The sequence below is a fragment of the Gopherus evgoodei genome, unplaced genomic scaffold (genome assembly GCF_007399415.2).
Source record: "Gopherus evgoodei ecotype Sinaloan lineage unplaced genomic scaffold, rGopEvg1_v1.p scaffold_60_arrow_ctg1, whole genome shotgun sequence".
Lineage (NCBI taxonomy): Eukaryota > Metazoa > Chordata > Testudines > Testudinidae > Gopherus > Gopherus evgoodei.
In genome coordinates, this window is record NW_022060081.1 from 47,833 (window position 1) to 66,729 (window position 18,897).

Here is an 18,897-nt window from a genome sequence, read left to right on the forward strand (position 1 = left end):
GGGTGACGTGAACCTTATTTCGTCACTTCCCCTTCCAAGAACCGAGGGGACGGGAATCCTTACCCAGCGAGGTCACCGTCTCATAGTTCTCCTGCATGACGTCTCTGTAAAGGGCTCTCTGAGCGGGGTCCAGCAGAGCCCCCTCTTCCCTGGTGAAATACACAGCCACCTCCTCGAAGGTCACCGGCCACTGAAAGAGCAAGAGTCCAACACTCAGGACCTGCTGCCCCACACTCATGGGGGAGAGGAGTCAATCAAATGGAAGCTCTGGGTGGCTCACAGTCAGAGTCCCACCCGCATCTCGCTCAGAGCAGCCAGGAAACGCCAGGGTGAGGGGACGAAGCGAGAGCCCCTTGTCTCTCCCAGCAGATCCATCACCCCCTACTAGCCACCAACTGATATAGGAGATTTAGCAGGGTGCAGGGAGAGCTCCCTGGTAGGAAGCTCAGCACCCTCCTCATTCTGAGGAGCTGGATATGAGGAGAGACCTGTCCCCTAAGCCTGACTGGTGGGTGCCCCCTCCATATCTCACAGCAGCTGCTGGTTAGTGGGGTCAGGCTCCAGCCCTGGGAGTCTGGCGAGTTTTCCAGGCCTGCAATGAGATCTACCTGCTCCACACTGGCCATGCTGGGGTTAGCTGTGCATCGCAGGCTGAGGAAACCACACCCAAGCTCAGCCTGGAGACAGGATACAAAGAAAAGCAGATGAGCTTTGTCAGGCTGGACTGCCCAGGAGGGAAGATGCACATTGCGAGATTTGCGCCCGGGGTCAGTGGGAGCCCCAGTGCACAGAGGCCAGGCACACCAAACCCCAGGCGGACACGGGACAATTTGCAGTGACCCCGGCAGGGACTGAGACGTCACAGCCGACGACCCGAGAGACCCAGAGGACCCGTGGACACTGACGACCCGGTAGGAAGTGGCCCAGGGGAAGTAGACCCTAAAGTCCAAGTCATAGGACCAAGAAATCGGTCAGCGTGTTGCAGTTGAATCCCCTGACACACACCACTGTTCAGTCCCTGGGCTGGGACCTGGAGGAGCAGAGTGGGCCCAGGACTCCTGACCTCCTGTGGCTAAGCCCACCCAGGTCACGCTAACCCCAACCGCTAGGTCATGCTCTCCTGTTTTCCGGGTTAGGCCATCAGGGAGATGCTGGCAGATGAGGTGCGAGCTGCCCGCTGACCCTACATGACCAGACACCCCTTCACCGGGTGTCTCTACCCCATTACACAGCCCCATCTAGGTGGGTTGTTTCCCCTTCTGTAGATTAGGGCATTTCTACTCCTGAACCCGCATGGGTCCGTTCCTAGAATCTAAGCCACGTATTAAATGAGTTTGCCATATGGTGTCCTCCTCCCTTTCTCTGCCCGTGTATTCCCACGGGAGGCCGGGAAAAGGACACGCAGGGTCCATGAAAACAGAAGGAATCTTCGGGGTTCGGTGTCTCGGCCGCGTACGTTTTATTCTCGTTATCAGCCAAGCATTTCTAGTCATAAGAACGGTGGTTGGCGGTGGCTAGGGAACTGGTTGGCCTCGCAGGCGTGGTTCTGAGTGATGGGACTTGTACGGAGAACATTTATAAAAAGGTCGGCTGGAAAGCGCGCAGTCCGAGGAAGCTTTCTTTGGGAAGGATTTGCCACCTCAGCGCCCCAGCAGCTAGATGGAAGGAGGCTTTACTTCTTCACGTCCCGATTCCCCCAGGTCCTTTCCCTGCAGACAGACACCCCAGATTCTGCCATGCTGGAAACATGCTCCATCGCTTTATTGTGGTGCAGACCTGGCCCCTCCTGCCAGGCTAAGCCCCCACCGTTTTAAACCCCCAGAAAAGAGCAGAACCAGAGGAGTCACTTTGGGGGATTACCCCTGACACTGGCCCCCGAGCAGTGCACACCCCAGCTCGGGGGATATGGAGTCAGGAACTGGCTTTTCTTCTCCCAGATCACAATGGAGGCTGCAGCCTCTGACCCAGGAAGCTGAATCCTAATAACCAGGACAGAGTTGGAGCCGCCTTCCCTCCTTTAGCAACAACCAGAACCTGTGGGGAGAGCAGCTAATGAAACCCCCTCCCCAGAGGGACAGTTGTCCAGGTCACTCCCTGTCTTTCCTTGCAGTGACTCTGGATTAACGCTGGTCTCAATGACACCAGAAGCACAGTTCAGAAAGGAGGAGGCCAGAATCCTCTTCAGCAGATCACTGGGTGGGGCTCCTAACCCCCTTCCCACCTCCCTCGATCTAGGGCAAGGACTTGGGGCAACAGTTTTCCCTCCAGAACCGGAAGTCCCTGCAGTTTTCCAGAGGGGAGAGAAGCAAAAACCTGCTGGTGGTTTCACCTCTCGGTGTTTGATAAGTGGATAGAAAGTTACCACCAGCCTCTGCTGGCCACTCACACCGGCAGCGGGAGCCCTGGGGGTGCTTCTTTAACAGGGGAATGGAAGGCCAAAATAGTGAAGACATTTCCATGCCCTGTCACTAGCAAATAATTGCCACTCTGGATCCACCCCAGAGGTGGCTGCATCTTAGCACTGTGGGAAGCCACCTCTCATGGTGACCCTTTGCCATGGGGTTTGGGATACTTCTGGACTCGCGCTGCACTCAGAGAGACCTCCTCATCCCGTGTCGGCTGGAGCAGAGAAAAGGGTCCAGCCAAAAAGGGAAGCGAGAGCTCAGTGGTTTGAGCATTGGCCTGCTAAACCCAGCGTTGGGAGTTCAATCCTTGAGGGGCCATTTAGGGAAGTGAGGTAAAAATCTGTCTGGGGGTTGGACTAGATACCTCCTGAGGTCCCTTCTAACTCTCCTAGTAGCAGCTGGGACCCACTGATCCCCAAAACAGGGGGTGGCTCTGGCTTTGACATGCATGAAATGTGTTTCTGGTCTCTTTCACGGGCAAACATTTTAACAGAGATAAAGGGGGGAAGAAACAATTCTCAAAGGAGACGGGAAAGATGATCATTGGGCAATTTAACCCCCTGCAACCTCCAGGATGGAGAACGACTCAGGGCAACAGGTTCCCTCCAAGGAAGAAGTTGCTGGGATTTAGGAACCTGGGGAACAGGCCTAAACCCAAGAGGATTTTTAACTGATGTTTGATGATGACATAAAAAGAGGCAGAACCTGAGATTTGAGACCAATGTTCAGAAATGAAAGGCAAAGGGTGGAAATCTGAGGGATTTTGGATCCAGTTTTGCAAATTAGAGAGAGGAAAGTGGAAAATCAGAGGGATTTCATAGCAGTTGTTGATAAGAGGTAAAATCTGAGTGTATTTCCCATCAATATTTGATAAATGAATTGAGTGGAAATGGACATTTGCAAAGATTTTACAGCCATGTTCAAGAATTCGAGAAAAGGGGTAAATCAGAGATTGTTCGTATTTTATAATTAAAGAGCGCGGGGGGGAGGGAAAATCTCAGGGCACATTCAATTAGTAATTGACAACTAGAGAGAAAAGGGCTAACATTTTGGAGTATTTTATATCAATCTTTGAGATTTGCAGAAAAAAAGCAGGTCCCAACGTATGTATTCGATCATATGAGAGGAAAACCACCAGTGTCTGAGGGGATTTTATGTTGCTATTAAATAAGGAGAGGGAAAAGGGGGACAGTTTGACTGGATTTTATGTGACTGTCCAACACAAATGAAAAGTGACCGTTCCCCCCAGCACCACCATTCACATGGGCCGCAGGGAGCCCTGGGGGGGGACCAGTTTTAAGGGGGCCGGGGAGGGGGAGCTGGAAGGTCCCTGGATGAGAGAAGGGGCAGCAGGGGGGATGGGCAGAGGGTGGGGTGACTGTGTTGAGAGTTCAGGGGATTGTGTAATGGGGGCCGGGCCGTTCCCATGGGGGACACGTGCTCCCCCCTTCCCCACTCTGGCAGAGACCGGTGCCCCCATCCCCACCCCAGAGGCAGCCAGGTCTCAGGGCTCCCCCCAAACAAACAGCCCCACTGACGCCGACCCCTTTGGGGGAACGATTCAGGGCGACAATTTCCCCCCGGGTCCAGGGCAAATCGCTGCAGATACAATGGGTGGGGGTTCGGAGGAGATTTTAAATGGGCATTTGAGGATTATGAAGAGAACAGTGGAAAATGAGGACTGACGAGAGAGCAGGTCATTGGAGGGGAAAGGGGGGAATCTCCCCGGATTTTAGAGCCACATGTGAGATAAAGAGAGAGAGAAGAGGGCAGAACTAGAGAGAATTTGTATCAGGGGCAAGAGGCAACTGTCACAAACAGGGGCCGAATCCAATTACCCCCCCGCGTTACCCCCATCCCACTGACCTTCCCTCACTGCAACTCCAGCTTTCCCTCCCACCCCCGACACCTTCCCCCACACCACAGGGGACCCCGACCAGGCCCCCAGTCTCTGCCCTCCCCCAGAGTGACCAGACAGCAAGTGTGAAAAAATGGGGTGGGGTGGGGGCGGTAATAGGAGCCTATATAGGAAAAAGACACAAAAATCAGGACCGTCCCTATACAATCGGGACATGTGGTCACCCGAGCCCCCCCCCCCCCAATTCCAGCTGTGCCGGGGCAGCTCCGAGGCTTCTCCCAGGTTCCCGGGGGCAGAGAGTCACTTTTCTGCCTGGCCCCAGTGCCCCCCCCCCGGGTCTCTCACTCACCAAGGGGGGGCTCCAGCCCGGGAGCTGGTCCCAGCTGGAGAAAGCCCCCGCCCAGGCCGGGCACAGAGGGGTTAATGCCGGCCTCCCCCCCAGCGGCAGCTGCCCCGGATCACCAGGGAGGCAGGAACTGTGTGCGCCCAGGAATTGGGGGCGGGGGGCAGCTGCACCCCCCTGGCTGGGGGCGGTTTCCCTGATCCCCAGGGGTTACAGTTCGGTTCAGTGGCTCTCAGCCCCCCCCCCCGCCATTGCACAAATCGCTCCACCACCCCCCCCCCGGCTTTGTTCTCCTTCCTCCCGGCACCCCCAGCTGCTCCAGCCCCTTCCTGTGCCTGCAACCCCCCCGCCCCCCAGCTTACCGGCAGCCCCTGCCAGCAGTCAAGGGCGATGGGGTGAGACGGGAGCCCCGCCCAGGGCTGGCTGGGGGCGAGAACCCCGGAGTCCCCCCCACAACACACCTTAAGTTGCAGGAGACAGAGAGACACAGGGCTGGAGGTGTGGCCAGATGCCCTCTCTGGAGCCGCAGCTGATTGGTCCATTCCCTGCAAGCTGACAGCTCCCCTGTGTGTGTGTGTGTGTGTGCGTGTGTGTGTGTGTGTGTGTGTCTGTGTGTGTGGGGGGGGAGGCGGGTCCAGCACTGGCCTGCTAAACCCGGGTTGTGAGTTTGTTAGGCCTGAATAAAGATACAGCAGACAAAACCAGGTATGCCAACCTGCCCAAAGTCAGGCTAACAGAGGTTTGTGGGTAATCCCTGAGTGGAAAACACTGAGAAGCAGCAGCATGTCTCACAAGCGCTGGGAAAAAGTGAGATAAGCGAGAAGCTGCATTCCTGGCATAGCACCAGATGTGCTGTGTTCGGGCAGCTCCTTCGAAGAAGTGATAAGAGCCCTAGTGTCCCAGCCTCCTTGTTTTCACTCCCTGGTTTTGTTCTTTGTTTGTTTTTAACTCCCCTACATCTCTAACTTTAGGCATGCATGTATACTAAAGGTGTCTAGTTTCTAGTTGTTAGAAGAAGGGGGTGGGTTGCTCCAGTGAATAATTTATGACGCAATGAAACTGTCTATATAGGCTTATACTAAGATGTAAAGAGGGGGCTGGTTCTCTCTGGAGACGAGCTGCTCTCTATTGATGCGTGCACTTGTCAATAAAGAGCTTTTAATCGGACCTTGCTGGTGTTGCCTGTCTCTCTCGCGGTCAGACAACGAACTTTGCCGTCGGGGTTAGAGTCCCTGACAAGTTCAATCCTGGAGGGGGCCAGTTCAGGATCTGGGGGGTTCTTTGAGAGCTAGCTCAGTGGTTTGAGCATTGGCCTGCTAAACCTGGCATTGTGAGTTCAATCCTTGAGGGGGCAATTGGGGGGGGGGTCCATGGCAGAAGCTGCTCCCCGGGGGACTGTGCCACCTGGGGCAGGGTTCAGAGCAGCAGCCGTGTTAGTCTGTAGCCGCAAACAGAACGAGGAGGCCTTGTGGCACCGTGGAGACTGACATTTATCTGAGCAGAAGATTACGTAGCCCACGAAAGCTTCTGCTCAAAACCATTTGTTAGTCTCTAAGGTGCCACAAGGCCTCCTGTTCTTCCTATGCACTTACTCATAGGTAAGGGATTGTGAAAACCCAGTGACTCTAAAATCCGACTCGCTGAGCTCAATTCCTACCTGGAGCAGTTACTCGTAGGTAAGGGATTGTGAAAACCCAGCGATTGTAAAATCCGGCTCGCTGAGCTCAATTCCTACCTGTAGCAGTTACTCGTAGGTAAGGGATTGTGAAAACCCAGCGACTGTAAAATCCGGCTCGCTGAGCTCAATTCCTACCTGGAGCAGTTACTGGTAGGTAAGGGATTGTGAAAACCCAGCGACTGTAAAATCCGGCTCGCTGAGCTCAATTCCTACCACCAGCAGTTACTCGTAGGTAAGAGATTGTGAAAACCCAGCGACTGTAAAATCCGGCTCGCTCAGCTCAATTCCTACCTGGAGCAGTTACTCGTAGGTAAGGGATTGTGAAAACCCAGCGACTGTAAAATCCGGCTCGCTGAGCTCAGTTCCTACCTGGAGCAGTTACTGGTAGGTAAGGGATTGTGAAAACCCAGCGACTGTAAAATCCGGCTCGCTGAGCTCAATTCCTACCTGGAGCAGTTACTCGTAGGTAAGGGATTGTGAAAACCCAGCGACTGTAAAATCCGGCTCGCTCAGCTCAATTCCTACCTGGAGCAGTTACTGGTAGGTAAGGGATTGTGAAAACCCAGTGACTGTAAAATCCGGCTCGCTCAGCTCAATTCCTACCTGGAGCAGTTACTCGTAGGTAAGGGATTGTGAAAACCCAGCGACTGTAAAATCCGGCTCGCTCAGCTCAATTCCTACCTGGAGCAGTTACTCGTAGGTAAGGGATTGTGAAAACCCAGCGACTGTAAAATCCGGCTCGCTGAGCTCAATTCCTACCTGGAGCAGTTACTCGTAGGTAAGGGATTGTGAAAACCCAGCGACTGTAAAATCCGGCTCGCTCAGCTCAATTCCTACCTGGAGCAGTTACTCGTAGGTAAGGGATTGTGAAAACCCAGCGACTGTAAAATCCGGCTCGCTGAGCTCAATTCCTACCTGGAGCAGTTACTCGTAGGTAAGGGATTGTGAAAACCCAGCGACTGTAAAATCCGGCTCGCTGAGCTCAATTCCTACCTGGAGCAGTTACTCGTAGGTAAGGGATTGTGAAAACCCAGCGACTGTAAAATCCGGCTCGCTGAGCTCAATTCCTACCTGGAGCAGTTACTCGTAGGTAAGGGACTGTGAAAACCCAGCGACTGTAAAATCCGGCTCGCTGAGCTCAATTCCTACCTGGAGCAGTTACTCGTAGGTAAGGGATTGTGAAAACCCAGCGACTGTAAAATCCGGCTCGCTGAGCTCAATTCCTACCTGGAGCAGTTACTCGTAGGTAAGGGACTGTGAAAACCCAGCGACTGTAAAATCCGGCTCGCTGAGCTCAATTCCTACCTGGAGCAGTTACTGGTAGGTAAGGGATTGTGAAAACCCAGCGACTGTAAAATCCGGCTCGCTCAGCTCAATTCCTACCTGGAGCAGTTACTCGTAGGTAAGGGATTGTGAAAACCCAGCGACTGTAAAATCCGGCTCGCTGAGCTCAATTCCTACCTGGAGCAGTTACTGGTAGGTAAGGGATTGTGAAAACCCAGCGACTGTAAAATCCGGCTCGCTCAGCTCAATTCCTACCTGGAGCAGTTACTCGTAGGTAAGGGATTGTGAAAACCCAGCGACTGTAAAATCCGGCTCGCTGAGCTCAATTCCTACCTGGAGCAGTTACTGGTAGGTAAGGGATTGTGAAAACCCAGCGACTGTAAAATCCGGCTCGCTCAGCTCAATTCCTACCTGGAGCAGTTACTCGTAGGTAAGGGATTGTGAAAACCCAGCGACTGTAAAATCCGGCTCGCTCAGCTCAATTCCTACCTGGAGCAGTTACTCGTAGGTAAGGGATTGTGAAAACCCAGCGACTGTAAAATCCGGCTCGCTCAGCTCAATTCCTACCTGGAGCAGTTACTCGTAGGTAAGGGATTGTGAAAACCCAGCGACTGTAAAATCCGGCTCGCTCAGCTCAATTCCTACCTGGAGCAGTTACTCGTAGGTAAGGGATTGTGAAAACCCAGCGACTGTAAAATCCGGCTCGCTGAGCTCAATTCCTACCTGGAGCAGTTACTCGTAGGTAAGGGATTGTGAAAACCCAGCGACTGTAAAATCCGGCTCGCTCAGCTCAATTCCTACCTGGAGCAGTTACTCGTAGGTAAGGGATTGTGAAAACCCAGCGACTGTAAAATCCGGCTCGCTCAGCTCAATTCCTACCTGGAGCAGTTACTCGTAGGTAAGGGATTGTGAAAACCCAGCGACTGTAAAATCCGGCTCGCTGAGCTCAATTCCTACCTGGAGCAGTTACTCGTAGGTAAGGGATTGTGAAAACCCAGCGACTGTAAAATCCGGCTCGCTGAGCTCAATTCCTACCTGGAGCAGTTACTCGTAGGTAAGGGACTGTGAAAACCCAGCGATTGTAAAATCCGGCTCGCTCAGCTCAATTCCTACCTGGAGCAGTTACTCGTAGGTAAGGGACTGTGAAAACCCAGCGATTGTAAAATCCGGCTCGCTGAGCTCAATTCCTACCTGGAGCAGTTACTCGTAGGTAAGGGACTGTGAAAACCCAGCGACTGTAAAATCCGGCTCGCTGAGCTCAATTCCTACCTGGAGCAGTTACTCGTAGGTAAGGGATTGTGAAAACCCAGCGACTGTAAAATCCGGCTCGCTGAGCTCAATTCCTACCTGGAGCAGTTACTCGTAGGTAAGGGATTGTGAAAACCCAGCGACTGTAAAATCCGGCTCGCTCAGCTCAATTCCTACCTGGAGCAGTTACTCGTAGGTAAGGGATTGTGAAAACCCAGCGACTGTAAAATCCGGCTCGCTCAGCTCAATTCCTACCTGGAGCAGTTACTCGTAGGTAAGGGATTGTGAAAACCCAGCGACTGTAAAATCCGGCTCGCTCAGCTCAATTCCTACCTGGAGCAGTTACTCGTAGGTAAGGGATTGTGAAAACCCAGCGACTGTAAAATCCGGCTCGCTCAGCTCAATTCCTACCTGGAGCAGTTACTCGTAGGTAAGGGATTGTGAAAACCCAGCGACTGTAAAATCCGGCTCGCTGAGCTCAATTCCTACCTGGAGCAGTTACTGGTAGGTAAGGGATTGTGAAAACCCAGCGACTGTAAAATCCGGCTCGCTGAGCTCAATTCCTACCTGGAGCAGTTACTCGTAGGTAAGGGATTGTGAAAACCCAGCGACTGTAAAATCCGGCTCGCTGAGCTCAATTCCTACCTGGAGCAGTTACTGGTAGGTAAGGGATTGTGAAAACCCAGCGACTGTAAAATCCGGCTCGCTGAGCTCAATTCCTACCTGGAGCAGTTACTCGTAGGTAAGGGATTGTGAAAACCCAGCGACTGTAAAATCCGGCTCGCTGAGCTCAATTCCTACCTGGAGCAGTTACTCGTAGGTAAGGGACTTGTGAAAACCCAGCGACTGTAAAATCCGGCTCGCTGAGCTCAATTCCTACCTGGAGCAGTTACTGGTAGGTAAGGGATTGTGAAAACCCAGCGACTGTAAAATCCGGCTCGCTCAGCTCAATTCCTACCTGGAGCAGTTACTCGTAGGTAAGGGATTGTGAAAACCCAGCGACTGTAAAATCCGGCTCGCTGAGCTCAATTCCTACCTGGAGCAGTTACTCGTAGGTAAGGGATTGTGAAAACCCAGCGACTGTAAAATCCGGCTCGCTCAGCTCAATTCCTACCTGGAGCAGTTACTCGTAGGTAAGGGATTGTGAAAACCCAGCGACTGTAAAATCCGGCTCGCTCAGCTCAATTCCTACCTGGAGCAGTTACTCGTAGGTAAGGGATTGTGAAAACCCAGCGACTGTAAAATCCGGCTCGCTCAGCTCAATTCCTACCTGGAGCAGTTACTCGTAGGTAAGGGATGTGAAAACCCAGCGACTGTAAAATCCGGCTCGCTCAGCTCAATTCCTACCTGGAGCAGTTACTCGTAGGTAAGGGATTGTGAAAACCCAGCGACTGTAAAATCCGGCTCGCTGAGCTCAATTCCTACCTGGAGCAGTTACTCGTAGGTAAGGGATTGTGAAAACCCAGCGACTGTAAAATCCGGCTCGCTCAGCTCAATTCCTACCTGGAGCAGTTACTCGTAGGTAAGGGATTGTGAAAACCCAGCGACTGTAAAATCCGGCTCGCTCAGCTCAATTCCTACCTGGAGCAGTTACTCGTAGGTAAGGGATTGTGAAAACCCAGCGACTGTAAAATCCGGCTCGCTGAGCTCAATTCCTACCTGTAGCAGTTACTCGTAGGTAAGGGATTGTGAAAACCCAGCGACTGTAAAATCCGGCTCGCTGAGCTCAATTCCTACCTGGAGCAGTTACTGGTAGGTAAGGGATTGTGAAAACCCAGCGACTGTAAAATCCGGCTCGCTGAGCTCAATTCCTACCTGGAGCAGTTACTCGTAGGTAAGGGATTGTGAAAACCCAGCGATTGTAAAATCCGGCTCGCTCAGCTCAATTCCTACCTGTAGCAGTTACTCGTAGGTAAGGGATTGTGAAAACCCAGCGACTGTAAAATCCGGCTCGCTCAGCTCAATTCCTACCTGGAGCAGTTACTCGTAGGTAAGGGATTGTGAAAACCCAGCGACTGTAAAATCCGGCTCGCTCAGCTCAATTCCTACCTGGAGCAGTTACTGGTAGGTAAGGGATTGTGAAAACCCAGCGACTGTAAAATCCGGCTCGCTGAGCTCAATTCCTACCTGGAGCAGTTACTCGTAGGTAAGGGATTGTGAAAACCCAGCGACTGTAAAATCCGGCTCGCTCAGCTCAATTCCTACCTGGAGCAGTTACTCGTAGGTAAGGGACTGTGAAAACCCAGCGACTGTAAAATCCGGCTCGCTGAGCTCAATTCCTACCTGGAGCAGTTACTCGTAGGTAAGGGATTGTGAAAACCCAGCGACTGTAAAATCCGGCTCGCTGAGCTCAATTCCTACCTGGAGCAGTTACTGGTAGGTAAGGGATTGTGAAAACCCAGCGACTGTAAAATCCGGCTCGCTGAGCTCAATTCCTACCTGTAGCAGTTACTCGTAGGTAAGGGATTGTGAAAACCCAGCGACTGTAAAATCCGGCTCGCTCAGCTCAATTCCTACCTGTAGCAGTTACTCGTAGGTAAGGGATTGTGGAAACCCAGCGACTGTAAAATCCGGCTCGCTGAGCTCAATTCCTACCTGTAGCAGTTACTCGTAGGTAAGGGATTGTGGAAACCCAGCGACTGTAAAATCCGGCTCGCTGAGCTCAATTCCTACCTGGAGCAGTTACTCGTAGGTAAGGGATTGTGAAAACCCAGCGACTGTAAAATCCGGCTCGCTGAGCTCAATTCCTACCTGGAGCAGTTACTCGTAGGTAAGGGATTGTGAAAACCCAGCGACTGTAAAATCCGGCTCGCTCAGCTCAATTCCTACCTGGAGCAGTTACTCGTAGGTAAGGGATTGTGAAAACCCAGCGACTGTAAAATCCGGCTCGCTCAGCTCAATTCCTACCTGTAGCAGTTACTCGTAGGTAAGGGATTGTGAAAACCCAGCGACTGTAAAATCCGGCTCGCTGAGCTCAATTCCTACCTGTAGCAGTTACTCGTAGGTAAGGGATTGTGAAAACCCAGCGACTGTAAAATCCGGCTCGCTGAGCTCAATTCCTACCTGTAGCAGTTACTCGTAGGTAAGGGATTGTGAAAACCCAGCGACTGTAAAATCCGGCTCGCTCAGCTCAATTCCTACCTGGAGCAGTTACTCGTAGGTAAGGGATTGTGAAAACCCAGCGACTGTAAAATCCGGCTCGCTCAGCTCAATTCCTACCTGTAGCAGTTACTCGTAGGTAAGGGATTGTGAAAACCCAGCGATTGTAAAATCCGGCTCGCTCAGCTCAATTCCTACCTGGAGCAGTTACTCGTAGGTAAGGGATTGTGAAAACCCAGCGACTGTAAAATCCAGGCTCGCTCAGCTCAATTCCTACCTGGAGCAGTTACTCGTAGGTAAGGGATTGTGAAAACCCAGCGACTGTAAAATCCGGCTCGCTGAGCTCAATTCCTACCTGGAGCAGTTACTCGTAGGTAAGGGATTGTGAAAACCCAGCGACTGTAAAATCCGGCTCGCTGAGCTCAATTCCTACCTGGAGCAGTTACTGGTAGGTAAGGGATTGTGAAAACCCAGCGACTGTAAAATCCGGCTCGCTCAGCTCAATTCCTACCTGGAGCAGTTACTCGTAGGTAAGGGATTGTGAAAACCCAGCGATTGTAAAATCCGGCTCGCTCAGCTCAATTCCTACCTGGAGCAGTTACTCGTAGGTAAGGGATTGTGAAAACCCAGCGATTGTAAAATCCGGCTCGCTGAGCTCAATTCCTACCTGGAGCAGTTACTCGTAGGTAAGGGATTGTGAAAACCCAGCGATTGTAAAATCCGGCTCGCTCAGCTCAATTCCTACCTGGAGCAGTTACTCGTAGGTAAGGGATTGTGAAAACCCAGCGACTGTAAAATCCGGCTCGCTGAGCTCAATTCCTACCTGGAGCAGTTACTCGTAGGTAAGGGATTGTGAAAACCCAGCGACTGTAAAATCCGGCTCGCTGAGCTCAATTCCTACCTGGAGCAGTTACTCGTAGGTAAGGGATTGTGAAAACCCAGCGACTGTAAAATCCGGCTCGCTGAGCTCAATTCCTACCTGGAGCAGTTACTCGTAGGTAAGGGATTGTGAAAACCCAGCGACTGTAAAATCCGGCTCGCTCAGCTCAATTCCTACCTGGAGCAGTTACTCGTAGGTAAGGGATTGTGAAAACCCAGCGACTGTAAAATCCTGGCTCGCTCAGCTCAATTCCTACCTGGAGCAGTTACTCGTAGGTAAGGGATTGTGAAAACCCAGCGACTGTAAAATCCGGCTCGCTGAGCTCAATTCCTACCTGGAGCAGTTACTCGTAGGTAAGGGATTGTGAAAACCCAGCGACTGTAAAATCCGGCTCGCTGAGCTCAATTCCTACCTGTAGCAGTTACTCGTAGGTAAGGGATTGTGAAAACCCAGCGACTGTAAAATCCGGCTCGCTGAGCTCAATTCCTACCTGGAGCAGTTACTCGTAGGTAAGGGATTGTGAAAACCCAGCGACTGTAAAATCCGGCTCGCTCAGCTCAATTCCTACCTGTAGCAGTTACTCGTAGGTAAGGGATTGTGAAAACCCAGCGACTGTAAAATCCGGCTCGCTGAGCTCAATTCCTACCTGGAGCAGTTACTCGTAGGTAAGGGATTGTGAAAACCCAGCGACTGTAAAATCCGGCTCGCTGAGCTCAATTCCTACCTGGAGCAGTTACTCGTAGGTAAGGGATTGTGAAAACCCAGCGACTGTAAAATCCGGCTCGCTGAGCTCAATTCCTACCTGGAGCAGTTACTCGTAGGTAAGGGATTGTGAAAACCCAGTGACTGTAAAATCCGGCTCGCTCGGCTCAATTCCTACCTGGAGCAGTTACTCGTAGGTAAGGGATTGTGAAAACCCAGCGACTGTAAAATCCGGCTCGCTGAGCTCAATTCCTACCTGGAGCAGTTACTCGTAGGTAAGGGATTGTGAAAACCCAGCGACTGTAAAATCCGGCTCGCTGAGCTCAATTCCTACCTGGAGCAGTTACTCAGTAGGTAAGGGATTGTGAAAACCCAGCGACTGTAAAATCCGGCTCGCTGAGCTCAATTCCTACCTGTAGCAGTTACTCGTAGGTAAGGGATTGTGAAAACCCAGCGACTGTAAAATCCGGCTCGCTGAGCTCAATTCCTACCTGGAGCAGTTACTCGTAGGTAAGGGATTGTGAAAACCCAGCGACTGTAAAATCCGGCTCGCTCAGCTCAATTCCTACCTGGAGCAGTTACTCGTAGGTAAGGGATTGTGAAAACCCAGCGACTGTAAAATCCGGCTCGCTGAGCTCAATTCCTACCTGTAGCAGTTACTCGGTAGGTAAGGGATTGTGAAAACCCAGCGACTGTAAAATCCGGCTCGCTGAGCTCAATTCCTACCTGGAGCAGTTACTCGTAGGTAAGGGATTGTGAAAACCCAGCGACTGTAAAATCCGGCTCGCTGAGCTCAATTCCTACCTGTAGCAGTTACTCGTAGGTAAGGGATTGTGAAAACCCAGCGACTGTAAAATCCGGCTCGCTGAGCTCAATTCCTACCTGGAGCAGTTACTCGTAGGTAAGGGATTGTGAAAACCCAGCGACTGTAAAATCCGGCTCGCTGAGCTCAATTCCTACCTGGAGCAGTTACTCGTAGGTAAGGGATTGTGAAAACCCAGCGACTGTAAAATCCGGCTCGCTCAGCTCAATTCCTACCTGGAGCAGTTACTCGTAGGTAAGGGATTGTGAAAACCCAGCGACTGTAAAATCCGGCTCGCTCAGCTCAATTCCTACCTGGAGCAGTTACTCGTAGGTAAGGGATTGTGAAAACCCAGCGACTGTAAAATCCGGCTCGCTCAGCTCAATTCCTACCTGGAGCAGTTACTCGTAGGTAAGGGATTGTGAAAACCCAGCGACTGTAAAATCCGGCTCGCTGAGCTCAATTCCTACCTGGAGCAGTTACTCGTAGGTAAGGGATTGTGAAAACCCAGCGACTGTAAAATCCGGCTCGCTGAGCTCAATTCCTACCTGGAGCAGTTACTCGTAGGTAAGGGATTGTGAAAACCCAGCGACTGTAAAATCCGGCTCGCTGAGCTCAATTCCTACCTGGAGCAGTTACTGGTAGGTAAGGGATTGTGAAAACCCAGCGACTGTAAAATCCGGCTCGCTCAGCTCAATTCCTACCTGGAGCAGTTACTCGTAGGTAAGGGATTGTGAAAACCCAGCGACTGTAAAATCCGGCTCGCTGAGCTCAATTCCTACCTGGAGCAGTTACTCGTAGGTAAGGGATTGTGAAAACCCAGCGACTGTAAAATCCGGCTCGCTGAGCTCAATTCCTACCTGGAGCAGTTACTCGTAGGTAAGGGATTGTGAAAACCCAGCGATTGTAAAATCCGGCTCGCTGAGCTCAATTCCTACCTGTAGCAGTTACTCGTAGGTAAGGGATTGTGAAAACCCAGCGACTGTAAAATCCGGCTCGCTCAGCTCAATTCCTACCTGTAGCAGTTACTCGTAGGTAAGGGATTGTGAAAACCCAGCGATTGTAAAATCCGCCTCACTGAGCTCAATTCCTACCTGGAGCAGTTACTCGTAGGTAAGGGATTGTGAAAACCCAGCGACTGTAAAATCCGGCTCGCTGAGCTCAATTCCTACCTGGAGCAGTTACTCGTAGGTAAGGGATTGTGAAAACCCAGCGACTGTAAAATCCGGCTCGCTGAGCTCAATTCCTACCTGGAGCAGTTACTCGTAGGTAAGGGATTGTGAAAACCGAGTGACTCTAAAATCCGGCTCGCTCAGCTCAATTCCTACCTGGAGCAGTTACTGGTAGGTAAGGGATTGTGAAAACCCAGCGACTGTAAAATCCGGCTCGCTCAGCTCAATTCCTACCTGGAGCAGTTACTGGTAGGTAAGGGATTGTGAAAACCCAGGGACTGTAAAATCCGGCTCGCTGAGCTCAATTCCTACCTGTAGCAGTTACTGGTAGGTAAGGGATTGTGAAAACCCAGCGACTGTAAAATCCGGCTCGCTCAGCTCAATTCCTACCTGGAGCAGTTACTCGTAGGTAAGGGATTGTGAAAACCCAACGACTGTAAAATCCGGCTCGCTCAGCTCAATTCCTACCTGTAGCAGTTACTCGTAGGTAAGGGATTGTGAAAACCCAGCGATTGTAAAATCCGGCTCGCTGAGCTCAATTCCTACCTGGAGCAGTTACTCGTAGGTAAGGGATTGTGAAAACCCAGCGACTGTAAAATCCGGCTCGCTCAGCTCAATTCCTACCTGTAGCAGTTACTCGTAGGTAAGGGATTGTGAAAACCCAGTGACTGTAAAATCCGGCTCGCTCAGCTCAATTCCTACCTGGAGCAGTTACTCGTAGGTAAGGGATTGTGAAAACCCAGCGACTGTAAAATCCGGCTCGCTGAGCTCAATTCCTACCTGGAGCAGTTACTCGTAGGTAAGGGATTGTGAAAACCCAGCGACTGTAAAATCCGGCTCGCTGAGCTCAATTCCTACCTGGAGCAGTTACTCGTAGGTAAGGGATTGTGAAAACCCAGCGACTGTAAAATCCGGCTCGCTCAGCTCAATTCCTACCTGGAGCAGTTACTCGTAGGTAAGGGATTGTGAAACCCAGCGACTGTAAAATCCGGCTCGCTCAGCTCAATTCCTACCTGGAGCAGTTACTCGTAGGTAAGGGATTGTGAAAACCCAGCGACTGTAAAATCCGGCTCGCTGAGCTCAATTCCTACCTGGAGCAGTTACTCGTAGGTAAGGGATTGTGAAAACCCAGCGACTGTAAAATCCGGCTCGCTGAGCTCAATTCCTACCTGGAGCAGTTACTCGTAGGTAAGGGATTGTGAAAACCCAGCGACTGTAAAATCCGGCTCGCTGAGCTCAATTCCTACCTGGAGCAGTTACTCGTAGGTAAGGGATTGTGAAAACCCAGCGACTGTAAAATCCGGCTCGCTGAGCTCAATTCCTACCTGGAGCAGTTACTCGTAGGTAAGGGATTGTGAAAACCCAGCGACTGTAAAATCCGGCTCGCTCAGCTCAATTCCTACCTGGAGCAGTTACTCGTAGGTAAGGGATTGTGAAAACCCAGTGACTCTAAAATCCGGCTCGCTGAGCTCAATTCCTACCTGGAGCAGTTACTCGTAGGTAAGGGATTGTGAAAACCCAGCGACTGTAAAATCCGGCTCGCTCAGCTCAATTCCTACCTGGAGCAGTTACTCGTAGGTAAGGGATTGTGAAAACCCAGCGACTGTAAAATCCGGCTCGCTGAGCTCAATTCCTACCTGGAGCAGTTACTCGTAGGTAAGGGATTGTGAAAACCCAGCGACTGTAAAATCCGGCTCGCTGAGCTCAATTCCTACCTGGAGCAGTTACTCGTAGGTAAGGGATTGTGAAAACCCAGCGACTGTAAAATCCGGCTCGCTGAGCTCAATTCCTACCTGGAGCAGTTACTCGTAGGTAAGGGATTGTGAAAACCCAGCGACTGTAAAATCCGGCTCGCTGAGCTCAATTCCTACCTGGAGCAGTTACTCGTAGGTAAGGGATTGTGAAAACCCAGCGACTGTAAAATCCGGCTCGCTGAGCTCAATTCCTACCTGGAGCAGTTACTCGTAGGTAAGGGATTGTGAAAACCCAGCGACTGTAAAATCCGGCTCGCTCAGCTCAATTCCTACCTGGAGCAGTTACTCGTAGGTAAGGGATTGTGAAAACCCAGCGACTGTAAAATCCGGCTCGCTGAGCTCAATTCCTACCTGGAGCAGTTACTCGTAGGTAAGGGATTGTGAAAACCCAGCGATTGTAAAATCCGGCTCGCTGAGCTCAATTCCTACCTGGAGCAGTTACTCGTAGGTAAGGGATTGTGAAACCCAGCGACTGTAAAATCCGGCTCGCTGAGCTCAATTCCTACCTGGAGCAGTTACTCGTAGGTAAGGGATTGTGAAAACCCAGCGACTGTAAAATCCGGCTCGCTCAGCTCAATTCCTACCTGGAGCAGTTACTCGTAGGTAAGGGATTGTGAAAACCCAGCGACTGTAAAATCCGGCTCGCTGAGCTCAATTCCTACCTGGAGCAGTTACTCGTAGGTAAGGGATTGTGAAAACCCAGCGATTGTAAAATCCGGCTCGCTCAGCTCAATTCCTACCTGGAGCAGTTACTCGTAGGTAAGGGATTGTGAAAACCCAGCGATTGTAAAATCCGGCTCGCTGAGCTCAATTCCTACCTGGAGCAGTTACTCGTAGGTAAGGGATTGTGAGAACCCAGCGACTGTAAAATCCGGCTCGCTGAGCTCAATTCCTACCTGGAGCAGTTACTCGTAGGTAAGGGATTGTGAAAACCCAGCGATTGTAAAATCCGGCTCGCTGAGCTCAATTCCTACCTGGAGCAGTTACTCGTAGGTAAGGGATTGTGAAAACCCAGCGACTGTAAAATCCGGCTCGCTCAGCTCAATTCCTACCTGGAGCAGTTACTCGTAGGTAAGGGATTGTGAAAACCCAGCGACTGTAAAATCCGGCTCGCTGAGCTCAATTCCTACCTGGAGCAGTTACTCGTAGGTAAGGGATTGTGAAAACCCAGCGACTGTAAAATCCGGCTCGCTCAGCTCAATTCCTACCTGTAGCAGTTACTCGTAGGTAAGGGATTGTGGAAACCCAGCGACTGTAAAATCCGGCTCGCTGAGCTCAATTCCTACCTGGAGCAGTTACTCGTAGGTAAGGGATTGTGAAAACCCAGCGACTGTAAAATCCGGCTCGCTGAGCTCAATTCCTACCTGGAGCAGTTACTCGGTAGGTAAGGGATTGTGAAAACCCAGCGACTGTAAAATCCGGCTCGCTCAGCTCAATTCCTACCTGGAGCAGTTACTCGTAGGTAAGGGATTGTGAAAACCCAGCGACTGTAAAATCCGGCTCGCTGAGCTCAATTCCTACCTGGAGCAGTTACTCGTAGGTAAGGGATTGTGAAAACCCAGCGACTGTAAAATCCGGCTCGCTGAGCTCAATTCCTACCTGGAGCAGTTACTCGTAGGTAAGGGATTGTGAAAACCCAGCGACTGTAAAATCCGCTCGCTCAGCTCAATTC

The 18,897-nt window shown here is 51.5% G+C and overlaps 1 protein-coding gene across 7 annotated transcripts in view; it reads right to left on the reverse strand.

Annotated features, from left to right (window-relative positions):
* Window positions 1–18,897, reverse strand: part of LOC115643460 (zinc finger protein 501-like) — a 152,956-nt gene that overhangs the window by 11,514 nt on the left and 122,545 nt on the right. For 3 of the 7 annotated variants that reach the window (XR_003998320.1, XM_030547515.1, XM_030547514.1), the window contains exon 1: window positions 64–98. The exons of 3 other annotated variants lie outside the window; for them this stretch is intronic. Coding sequence is in view for 2 of the 4 variants with exons in the window: in XM_030547515.1 (XP_030403375.1) it covers window positions 64–97 (34 nt within the window). In the remaining 2 variants the exon portion in view is untranslated. Of the gene's footprint in view, window positions 1–63; window positions 99–18,897 lie in introns of those variants that run through there. One more of the 7 variants, XM_030547520.1, reaches the window with a different exon arrangement.